The sequence below is a fragment of the Carassius gibelio genome, chromosome B5 (genome assembly GCF_023724105.1).
Source record: "Carassius gibelio isolate Cgi1373 ecotype wild population from Czech Republic chromosome B5, carGib1.2-hapl.c, whole genome shotgun sequence".
In the NCBI taxonomy this organism is placed as follows: domain Eukaryota; kingdom Metazoa; phylum Chordata; class Actinopteri; order Cypriniformes; family Cyprinidae; genus Carassius; species Carassius gibelio.
The window spans coordinates 9,260,497-9,273,087 of record NC_068400.1 but is presented as its reverse complement, the minus strand read 5'-3'; the positions used below and the strand labels follow the sequence as shown (position 1 = coordinate 9,273,087).

The window sequence follows — 12,591 nt, the reverse complement described above, 5'->3', positions numbered from 1 at the left end:
TAAATGACAACACAGGGGTTCTGTAATAGAACACAAAGGTTAAATGACAAAATACTGTAAAGGTCCTCTGATGAAACAAGGGTTAAATGACTATACAAGGGTTCGGCGACAGATCAGAAGGGTTGAATGACAACATACTGTAAGGGTCCTATGAAGGAACAAAAGGGTTAAGTCCAAACATAAGTGTCCTGTGATAAAACAGAAGGGTTAAATGACAATACAAGGGTTTTGTGACAGAATGGAAGGGTTAAATGACAACATAAGGGCCCTGTGTTGAAAAGGAAGGGTTAAATGACAACACAGGGGTTCTGTAATAGAACACAAAGGTTAAATGACAAAATACTGTAAAGGTCCTCTGATGAAACAAGGGTTAAATGACTATACAAGGGTTCGGCGACAGATCAGAAGGGGTTAAATGACAACATACTGTAAGGGTCCTATGAAGGAACAAAAGGGTTAAATCCAAACATAAGTGTCCTGTGATAAAACAGAAGGGTTAAATGACAATACAAGGGTTTTGTGACAGAACGGAAGGGTTAAATGACAACATAAGGGTCCTCTGCTAGAACAGAAGATTTGTTAGATATACAGTAGCAGAAATGTTGTGTTTCTTGAGCTATAACGGCTCAGGCTCAGAGTTCTTGTGTGCAGAATGGCCAGAACAGGAGGTTAGGTTTAAGATGAAAAGGCTTTTTTATTAGATTGGTCTCTGGGTGAAGGAGGTGATGTACGGTCACTGAGGTTTCCTCTGGGTTGTGCTATGGCATTAACGCAGGGTCATTTATGATCTGTAGAGAGTATTAAATCATCTCCTTCTGTGCTGATAAAGGACTTGCACACACAAGCTATAAGAAAGTTTGTATGTGTACCTGCAGAAACAAACACATTCAGACTATATGAGGCCAAACACAGCATCGAATTTATGAATCTATTTCAACATGACTTCATCTAAGCCTACGTTACGGCTTATTTTTATGCTACAGGCAACAAAGCTACATTTCCCATGATCCTCTATGACAACATTAGATTATAAAATCCACTACATAGCTAAAGCATGTAATGTTCATGAATTGCACTTAATTTTGATGCACTAGTGCTAAAAAGTTTCTGTTTATAGGTAGCTACAAAAATAGAGAATGCACTTCTCATAGATTAATTTTAGTGAATCTGTTTGTTCAGACAGTTTGTGTAAATGAACTAGAAAGAGAAATGATTCATTTCAATTCCTACGCAGCATTTCTGCATTGCATTATTTAGCTAAATGGTTTTCCATCGAGTTAAATATATTAAAGTGTTTCTAGTTCTCGTAAATTGTATTTAATGTACATTTATCAATTAAACATGCAGTGTTCATTCACTGGCTCTGAGATGTGTGTTTCTATCAGTGCTGGTCAGCGTTATCATTAATCACAGGAAGACAATGCCACACACAAACGCTATCCGATACTGTCTCTACAGGAAACACACACTCTATTCAATTACATGTGGAAAATAAGATCAGAGCGGATCAATGGTTTGCTCGTTTGATTGACTCACGGTGGACGTTCTCGAGTTATCACACCCTCCTTCTCCATCAGCATCTGCCGAAACGTTCCGACCTTCTGCTGGATTTCTTCTTTGGAATATCTGCAAATAAAAATATAAACAGTCAAATCTCCTCAACAGAACATTGTTTAAGGAGTGATTTTAACTCACTGATGATAAAACAGGTGAAAAAATCCCAGCAAACACTGATGGATGGAGCCAAGCCAGCAACCACCCAAAAAAACTTTTGCATGGGTCACCGCCTGCAATTTCTTCAGAAAGTGTAAAAGTCTAGTTTTAATCTTGCCTCTTTCAGAGATGTGCTAAAAATGTGTGAATAAATGCAGCATGGAAACATTCGGCCACTCTAAGGGTTTGGATATTAAACGTGCCATTCTCGTTTTCTCCAGAGCGCATCCATCAGGAAACAAGATTAGTGTGTGTGTGTGTGTGTGTGTGAGAGAGAGAGAGAGAGAGAGACTGTCCTGCCACATGGATCGACTGTAATGTGGTTTCAGAGGCGCACAGCTGCCTGCAGGGGGCGCTGGACTGGAGAAACACTCTTTATATTCACTCAGTGTTGCCATGCAGAAATCTGTGGGTGGCAAAGGTGACTTGACAGTCAGCACACAGACAACAGTGTGCGCTTGATAACATCTGAACCCATACTGTGCAAAAAGAGATGGAATTGAAATCCTGTTCCAAACCGGCTGCCTATGTACACAACATGTTGTGGCGTCACACAGACGTGCTCCCTTCTTTCATCAAATTCATATTGTTATACGCAACAAGATGAGTGAAAAAAAGAAGAAAAAATCTATATGAGGTGAAATATGTGAGAAGTTTCAGTTATTATAATAACAAAAAGCATTGCAATAGTTCCATTACAAGTCAAAAATTTGTAATAAGCAAGTCTTTTTTGTTCTAAGCAATAATCAGATAAAACATACAGTAAAAACTGCAATATTCTAAAATTAATACAATGTCTAATTTACTTCTTACTTACTTACTCCCCGTTATGCCCTTGGCATGTAGGGCAGCAACAAAAGTCTTCCACTCCTGTCTGTTTTGGGCCAGCCACTATTTCTAATAATAGTTTTTTAATTAAACCTATTTTAAAGTGTAATTTATTCCTGTGATGCACAGCTGTATTTCCAGCATCATTCCTCCAGTCTTCAGTGTCACATGATCTTCAGAAATCAGGTTCAATGTTGCATAATATTTTTGTGGAAACTGCTTTTTTTTTCATGAATCTTTGATGTTCAAAAGAACAGCATTTACTGAAACATAAATCTTTTGTAATATTAAAAATGTCTTTACTCTCATTTTCTATCAAGTTAAAGTGGCCTTGCTGAATAAAAGTAAAATAAATAAATAAATGTAAATCCCAAACGTTTAAATGGTAATGTATCATGGTTTCCACAAAAGCACAAACTGTTTTCAGCATTGATAATAATCAGAAATGTTTCCTGAGCAGCAAATCTGGATAAAATAATAATTTCTGAAGGATCACGTGACACTGAAGACTGGAAGAATGATGCTGAAAATTGAGCTTTTATCACAGGAATAAATATCATTTTAAAATAAATTCAAATGGAAGAACAGTTCATTTAAATTGTAATAATTATTTCACAATTTTAATGTTTTTACAGCATTTTTGATCAAATAAATGCAGCTTTAATGAAAAAATAGACTTCTTTCAAAAACATTAAAAAAGTCATTTAAATAATGACTATAGAGCAGGGTTCCTCAAATCTGGACCTCAAGATCCACTTTCCTGCAGAGTTTAGCTCTAACCCTAATCAAACACACCTTAGCATGCTAATCAATGTCTTTGGGATCATTAAAAATCACAGGCAGGTGACTTTGATCAGGGTTGGAGCTAAACTCTGCAGAGCATTGGACCTCCAGGGCAAGATTTGAGGAAGGGGGCTATAGAGGCAGTAGACAGAAGGGCAGATCACTATTTTTTGGAAATAAGCAGGTTTTCACACAGAGGTCGAAGAAGCAGCACATGATGTGTGTATGTCGAGGTGTGTTGATGCAGGTCATGTGAAAGAGTCTTAACACAGCGGCTGATGAAACCTGAACCTGCTGTCTGGTGAGAGTAGACTGGTGTAACCAGGGGCAAACATTGTGCATTCAGTTGAGCTGGTAATGTATGGCATCACAATAGCAGGTTTATCAGCCTCTGCCCAGAGCAGCTGCACACAGCGGTGCATGAGGAAGATGATGTGCGTGTTTGTGAAGAAGCCAAACTTTCCTGCTATAAAAGCTTGTGCTGGAGGGGCTGGAGATAATGCTGCTTTATCAAATCCATTATGACATATGCACACGCACACACACAAGATAAAAATGTATTTCTGTATTTTTTTGTGCAATATGAGGACAGTGGGTAAAAAACACAGAACCCACACACATTTTTCTGTTTTTCCTTTCTAATGTCTTTCTAATAAGCTCATGATCACTGATAATAAAAAAATTATCTTATTTTAATTATCTTATTCTGTACATTTTCCTTTAGGAATTTTACATTCATGTCCTCCTGGGAAGGGAGTTTGGAAGTCGTCATTATTTGTTCAAATCAGGTTGGCGTAAGACAGAGATGCACAATTTCTCTCTACATCTACGCAGTAATGAATAACACATACATTGGGTGTATTTTTGCTATTTTTTCTATACAACTTGTGAAGGTGCTGTAAATCGAATCATTAAAAATTCAGTTTTATTTGAACAATAATACTATATTTTTTCCATGCAATTAAGTTTTATTTTAAATTTACAAAAAAATAACAATAATTTGAACGAATATACCATTAATACAGATGCTGTATCCATTGCGTTTGACATGCTCCCAACTCTCAAATCAACTATAATTTTTTATATCTCGAGCAACTAATTATTTTATTGGGCTTAAGCATTCATACACTATCATTCAAAAGTTTGTCATTGTTGAAAACAGAAACAGTTTTGAATGCAGCGCTTCATTTTAACAGATGCAAGATATTTGGAATTTAATGTGTGCAATTCTTGGATTTGTGTGTAAAGTTTTGAAAAAAAAGGGGACAAATGTTTGAAAATGTGTAAGCAGTTGAAAAAAAAACAATAATAGAGTTTTTAGGAAAACAAATTGAATATATTTGAGTGTATAAGTGTGTAATTGAAATGTCAACTGATGCCACAATATGCTGTTAAGCATTGCACATTGCTTGCTATTTCACTTTTTGCTTTTTGCATGTGCTCTCATGCCGACATGACCTGCAGCAAAGAGCAACACACATTCTGGCCACAATGTATAAAGCCTTATTAAGCCAATTAGATAATAATGACAAGAGCAAAGTCACCATCATTAGCAGAAGTCTCCTGTGGCATTAATGCACCTCCTGTCTGTTTTGTTTAAGTGTGAATCGATAGCACTGATTAACCTCGTTTAATAACACACACTCCCCTGTGAACCTGATGAAGCCGGCGGCTCAATGCAGAGCATACAGAGATGGATTATAGAGGACCGAACCAGAAGTGCAGCTTATTGATCAATCATATCAAGACTGATGGTGCAGACTGTCAGCTCATGCACATTTGATTTCAGTCAAAGAAATCTTATTGTGCATCATTTTGTAAACAAGATCAATTTAGGTGTTAAACATTCTGGAAAATTATGAACAAGCTTTCCTTCAGTAATGTTAGTAGAATTTTATTTAGTGTTCTGGTTTTAAATAATGTTCTAATAACTTAAAGCACAAACATTATTTATTAATTCTGGAACTTTTTTCAGAATGTTCAGAAAACAATTTAAAAACATCTGACATCTGATCTCGGAGAATATGACTAGCTACGGAGAATAAATGTTGAAATTAGGTGTTATTTTATTTTATTTTACTTATCTATTAGTTTATTATTTATTAAGAGATAGACCTGATGTTTAAAACATAAAAAAGAGTAATGCATCAAGAAACAGCATGTTTTCCTTCAAATGAAGTGGAGTAAAAAGTCTGATATCATGCTTTGGAATGTAGTGAAGGAAAAATAAGCTTCATTAACATTAATTTGTTCAATTATTTAGTTCTGCACACAACCTATGGCTATGAAAAAACAATAAAAACGTAGCGTCTTCTTGTATTATTATTTTTTTAATTAACACAAATTTCCTGTCCCATACTATGGGATATGATGTAATCAACATTTCATCAAAAACTATAGAAATATATGACCCTGCAGCACAAAAGCAGTCTTAAGTCTCTGGGGTATACCTGTATTTTTATCAATAGCCAAAAATACATTGTATGGGTCAAAATTATAGATTTTTCTTTTATGGCAAAAATCATTAGGATATTAAGTAAAGATCATGTTACATGAAGATATTTTGTAAATGTCCTATCCTAAATATATCAAAACTTAATTTCTAATTAGTAATATGCATTGCTAAGAACCAGTGGTGTCAAAAGTACTGGCATTCATTACTCAAGTAGAAGTATAGATACTAGGGTTTAAAAAGACTTTTGTAGAAGTTGAAGTATCAACTCAAGCTTTTTACTCAAGTAAAAGTGTAAAAGTACTGGTTTAAAAAACTACTTAAAGTATAAAAGTAAAATAAAAAAAAATGCCATTAAGAACAAAAGCTTAGGCCGCACCACAGGGGCCTATTGTGCACTACCCCACCGCCTCAAAAAAACATTTTTCTAAAGGCCATAGGCCATAATGACTATAATGTTATATTAAAATGTTCATGTTGAAACATTTGGGATGCACTAGGCTTCCTGTTTCAGCCGCATATATGAAAATACAAAAATGGTGTGCACATCCCAAACATCCAATTAGGACACAGGTGCAAGACAACTAAATGATATAGACAAATAAAGAAGTGAAGTCTGAACACTGAAAACTACTGCTCCAGAGGAATTTAATCAAGCAACGTTTCGACCTTCAGGTCTTCCTCAGCCGCATATATGCCCATTTAAAATGAACGCACTTTAGTACAATGCAAATACATTAAAGGACTAGAGATATGATGACTAGTTGCCAATAAGTATTGTTATGGTGCAAAAAGTCAAACTTCAGAGGCTTGTCATCAATAACTTTTAATGGAATGTTTATGTACATCCATGATTAGCTGCAGGAATCTGTGAGGGCAATGGACAAGAACATTGGTGCAGGCTTAGTAACAATTACACTTGTATGGCTGTCTATTTACAATAAACATTATAGTGCTTTCAAAATGAATGATTAATCCAAGTGATTAAACAAAAACTAAAACTGAAAAATAAGTCATAATCCTGATACCTTCTTGATTGATAGCTTCTTGTATTTGGTACATACGTCTGCTATGTCCAGTGTTCGGGGGGGAACGAGTTACAAAGTTGGTAAAGCCTAGTTATCACAACATTGTCAATCGCATCGTCAATCGAAAACGCTAATTTATTCAAACGTCTCGCTACCAAACTACCTACAGTAGCTTAATTTGTGGAGGACGAAGAAAAAGCACTCATTTGGTAATTGAGCCAGTGAGAAATAATAACTTTTAAGTAGGGTCCAGTGCCTTTTCAATACTTTTAAAACGGTACCGGCTCCTAAACGGTGCCTGAACCGATACTTTAAAAAAAAGAACCACAAAAAAACTATGGATAACTTTAAAGAACATTACAAATATTTTAAATAAATCCATAGCTTGTTGTGCAAGTTGTGCTTCCCTTAATCTAAGGCTAATAAATGTATTTCACAATCTGGGTCATTATTTAATACAAAACCACACATAATGTTTCTACTGTATCTCTGTCACTCTGATATTTAGTTAAGATGAGTGCTGTCTGTCACTGTCTTAAATCAGTTCTGTGAATTACTGTATGGTCATTCTTTATAAAGTAGCAACAATCTCGTTTTTAAAATACAGTACTGTGCAAAAGTCTTATGGAAAAATGAGTATTTTCTCCCCAAAAAGGGTTTTAAGCCAGTTATTTATATCTTTTGCTGTAGTGTGTCAGTTGGAAATATCAGTTTGCCATTAATTTTAATAATAATCTAGTGTGATTTTGAATGCACAAGCAGTTTGACAACGGCAAAATGAATGTTTGGAAATGTAAACTGATATTTTATACTGACACACTACAGCAAAATATATAAATAACTGTCCGAACACCATTCTTTTAAGTGAAAATACTAACGTGTCTAAGACTTTTGCACAGTAGTGTACAGTATTGTTCAAAATAATAGCAGTACAATGTGACTAACCAGAATAATCAAGGTTTTTCGTATATTTTTTTATTGCTACGTGGCAAACAAGTTACCAGTAGGTTCAGTAGATTCTCAGAAAACAAATGAGACCCAGCATTCATGATATGCACGCTCTTAAGGCTGTGCAATTGGGCAATTAGTTGAATTAGTTGAAAGGGGTGTGTTCAAAAAAATAGCAGTGTGGCATTCAATCACTGAGGTCATCAATTTTGTGAAGAAACAGGTGTGAATCAGGTGGCCCCTATTTAAGGATGAAGCCAACACTTGTTGAACATGCATTTGAAAGCTGAGGAAAATGGGTCGTTCAAGACATTGTTCAGAAGAACAGCGTACTTTGATTAAAAAGTTGATTAGAGAGGGGAAAACCTATAAAGAGGTGCAAAAAATGATAGGCTGTTCAGCTAAAATGATCTCCAATGCCTTAAAATGGAGAGCAAAACCAGAGAGACGTGGAAGAAAACGGAAGACAACCATCAAAATGGATAGAAGAATAACCAGAATGGCAAAGGCTCAGCCAATGATCACCTCCAGGATGATCAAAGACAGTCTGGAGTTACCTGTAAGTACTGTGACAGTTAGAAGACGTCTGTGTGAAGCTAATCTATTTTCCAGAATCCCCCGCAAAGTCCCTCTGTTAAAAAAAAGGCATGTGCAGAAGAGGTTACAATTTGCCAAAGAACACATCAACTGGCCTAAAGAGAAATGGAGGAACATTTTGTGGACTAATGAGAGTAAAATTGTTCTTTTTGGGTCCAAGGGCCACAGGCAGTTTGTGAGACGACCCCCAAACTCTGAATTCAAGCCACAGTACACAGTGAAGACAGTGAAGCATGGAGGTGCAAGCATCATGATATGGGCATGTTTCTCCTACTATGGTGTTGGGCCTATTTATCGCATACCAGGGATCATGGATCAGTTTGCATATGTTAAAATACTTGAAGAGGTCATGTTGCCCTATGCTGAAGAGGACATGCCCTTGAAATGGTTGTTTCAACAAGACAATGACCCAAAACACACTAGTAAACGGGCAAAGTCTTGGTTCCAAACCAACAAAATTAATGTTATGGAGTGGCCAGCCCAATCTCCAGACCTTAATCCAATTGAGAACTTGTGGGGTGATATCAAAAATGCTGTTTCTGAAGCAAAACCAAGAAATGTGAATAAATTGTGGAATGTTGTTAAAGAATCATGGAGTGGAATAACAGCTGAGAGGTGCCACAAGTTGGTTGACTCCATGCCACAGAGATGTCAAGCAGTTTTAAAAAACTGTGGTCATACAACTAAATATTAGTTTAGTGATTCACAGGATTGCTAAATCCCAGAAAAAAAAAATGTTTGTACAAAATAGTTTTGAGTTTGTACAGTCAAAGGTAGACACTGCTATTTTTTTGAACACACCCCTTTCAACTAATTGCCCAATTGCACAGACTTAAGAGCGTGCATATCATGAATGCTGGGTCTTGTTTGTTTTCTGACAATCTACTGAACCTACTGGTAACTTGTTTGCCACGTAGCAATAAAAAATATACTAAAAACCTTGATTATTCTGGTTAGTCACATTGTACTGCTATTATTTTGAACAATACTGTATGTATAAAGTCCGTATGATTAAATTAAGTATATTTAAGTAAGTGTAATTAAAGTATGTGTTCGTTCATGTGTTAAGGGCTAGATTTTCGCTGGAGGAAACGGCTGTGGTGTGATGAGCGAGAACTTTACAGATGAGAAACCGACTGCTACCTCGTGACCTTTTGTAAACTGTATTTATGACAAAGAACTGCACAGATATGGATATTCTAACAATCTATCAATAAACACATACCTTGTGTCCTCTGTTTGTTTAAGTGCGCATGCGCTGCTTCGTTCGCGGTCTGCGCCTCTGCGGATTGAAGAGCGCACTGAAAGACGGGAGGAGACCGGTCTGACGCTGGTTTCATGTGAAATTTAAGCGGACTGACTCTGAGGCGATCGGATACCGGTTCCATACCCAACCCTACTTTTAAGAAATATATTTTTTGATAAACGAACCCAAAACTGTCTATGTCCTGGCTGGACTGTGATGCGATTTGTGTCACATGATGCAGGTGCGATGGATCGCGTACAGACCAATGGGGTGTCAGAATGGTATATGTTTATACTTCTCATCCAACCACAATCAAATTCACTCCATCCGGATGGCGCGATTTATCTGGATAGGTTTTTTTTTTTTTTTTTTTTTTAATGATGACAAGCCGGAATGAAAACAAGCCGAAATGAAATAGCAGTAACGAAGCTATTTTTAAAATGTAAGGAGTAGAAAGTACAGATACTTGCCTGAAAATGTAAGGAGTAGAAGTAAAAAGTTGGCTGAAAAATAATCACTCAAGTAAAGTATAGATACCCCAAATTTCTACTTAAGTACAGTATTTGTACTTCGTTACTTGACACCTCTGCTAAGAACTCAGTTTGGACAACTTTAAAGGTGATTTTCTCAATATTTAGATTTTTATAGATTTTAAATAGTTGTATCTCAGACAAATATTGTCCTCCTAACAAACCACACATCACTGGAAAGATTATTTATGCAGCTTTCAGATCATGTATAAGTCTTCATTTAGAAAAACATATCTAAAAATGAAATCTAATAACAGCACACCTCTGATGAGACACGTGAAGCACAAACGCTGTAGGACGTTGCAAGCATTGACATTTTTCACAGACATTTTTCAACTCTAATGATGATGATTCTTATGCATAAATACTGTATGTGTGTGCTCTTCATCCATCTGCCTATTTAATCAAGCTAAACAATCTGGGTGTGTGTGTGTGTGTGTGTGTGTGTGTGTGTGTGTTGGGGCAGACTGTATAGAAGAGGTTACCAGGTTAAAGACTTTACGGGGGGAGTGTCACATTGGTTTATATCCACAGCATCAGAGAAGAGCCTCCAGTCGCCTCTATAACCTTTAATTCCCTCGCTGCTCTCTGTGAAACACCCCTGCAATTATCCTGCATCTCGCTCATATCTGATGCATAGAGACAAGCCCTTCATTTAAAGGGACAGTCCACCTAGAAAAAAACCAACATGTATTTGGAAACTGTATCTAAAAGTAAAAAATGTAAAATGCAATGCAATTGTTTAAAATGAAAAAAAAAAAAATCTGACTTTTTTTATATATATACCCCTAACATGCTTGGTTATGTATATTCTTGTTTAAACAATATTCTTGGTTATACAAGCTCTCAAATCTCATTCAGATTTGATCACGAGATTCACATTAAATAAAACTTGAAGTGATGCATATTCATGAGTCACGTTTGAATACGCATAAATGAATAATGAACAGAGCTAGTTTTTCAGCGAATAATACTGCTAATACAAAATGACATATGATTTTTTTATGCAGAGCAAGATTCATGCTGGCTACGGTTATGCTGCTTTTTAGTTCTTGTATGTAAAACAGCTTGAAAGATTTTTTCTCATCTCATTTGCATTGCAGGAATGAAGTCATGCGGGTTTGGATCGACATGAGGGTGAGTAAATGATGACAGAATGTTATTTTTGGCTGCACTGTCCATTTAAACAGCCTCAGGGATGACATGTGGAGGTCTCTTGTACAAACAGAGTTTAACTCAAGAAAACCAGATCTTCAGCAAACACTACACAGAGCTCGTCTGACTTTCACAGAGATGCACGCCGTCTGCCGCTACTCACAATGAGACAAACATATGACGTCTCCTAAAGCAGAGCACAATTAGTCATCATGCAGTGTGTGTGTGTGTGTGTGTGTGTGTGCGCAGTGACAGATGGCTTTTCCACCACCCTCCTCCATCTCCAACATCCTGCTCCACAACATCATCATCAATCTAATAACTATTACTCAGAGCTCCTAACAAGCAAAACACATTTATTCCACTAATAAAAGGATGTAGAGAATGAAAATAAAGATGAGATGGTCTTCATACTGACTTTATACAGACAGACGTGCAACGCTTGGGAAACCTGTTTGGAAACAGGCATTATTTACCTAATTCCACTGGTTGGTGCTACTGGTGCAGAAATTACACAGTTCACTTTTAAAGGGGCTATATTCTATTAGGTTTTGGTTCTAAGCATTGGTTCTATTCCATTCTATTCTATTCTATTCTATTCTATTCTATTCCACCCAAAAATTAAACTGCTGTCATCATTTACTTTCACTTCTGTTATTATGTGTTGTTATTGACAACTAAAATTAAAAATATAAAAAAATAATTTATTTACTGAAATAATGCTTAAACAAAATGAAATATAAATATTGGTTGCAAAACATAAAAATAAAAAAGTCCAACAGTAAGCACATAACAAACCAACTAAAACTTAAACTTAAATTAAAATGAAAACTAAAAAAAAAAGCTAATTCAAGAGTTATGTCTTATTAAAGCTAATTCAAAATATTAATATTAATACTATAGTAGAATATAAATAATACTAAAATATCTATGGACCTCATTGACATTTACATTTTTTCTTTACAGTTTTATTGTTGTTTTTTTATGGTTATATTGTACTGTATATTTATTTCTATTTTTTGTCTTCTTTTTTTGTATATAATGCTTTTGCAATATTGTATAAACACAATAATGCCAATAAAATCATTTTAAATAATAATAATTAAAAAATAAAATAATTAAAGGTTCATTTTTGGGTGATCTATCCCTTATCACTTATAATAAAATTAAGGACACACATTTTCATTCAAACTGGCTTTCTTCGTTCTTCCACTAGTAATCTAGTGTTGTCACGCGAGCTAATGTTTATAGCTGTGCAGTGATACACAGTACACTAGAGCTCCACTGGATTAACCAATCAGAAGACAGGAC

General features: G+C 35.7%; 1 protein-coding gene across 1 annotated transcript in view; it reads right to left on the bottom strand.

The window, feature by feature from the left end:
- Positions 1 to 12,591, bottom strand: part of LOC127957809 (serine/arginine repetitive matrix protein 3-like) — a 68,858-nt gene that overhangs the window by 28,975 nt on the left and 27,292 nt on the right. The window contains exon 3 of the mRNA XM_052556494.1: positions 1,537 to 1,626. Within this exon, the coding sequence (XP_052412454.1) occupies positions 1,537 to 1,626 (90 nt within the window). The remainder of the gene's footprint in view (positions 1 to 1,536; positions 1,627 to 12,591) is intronic.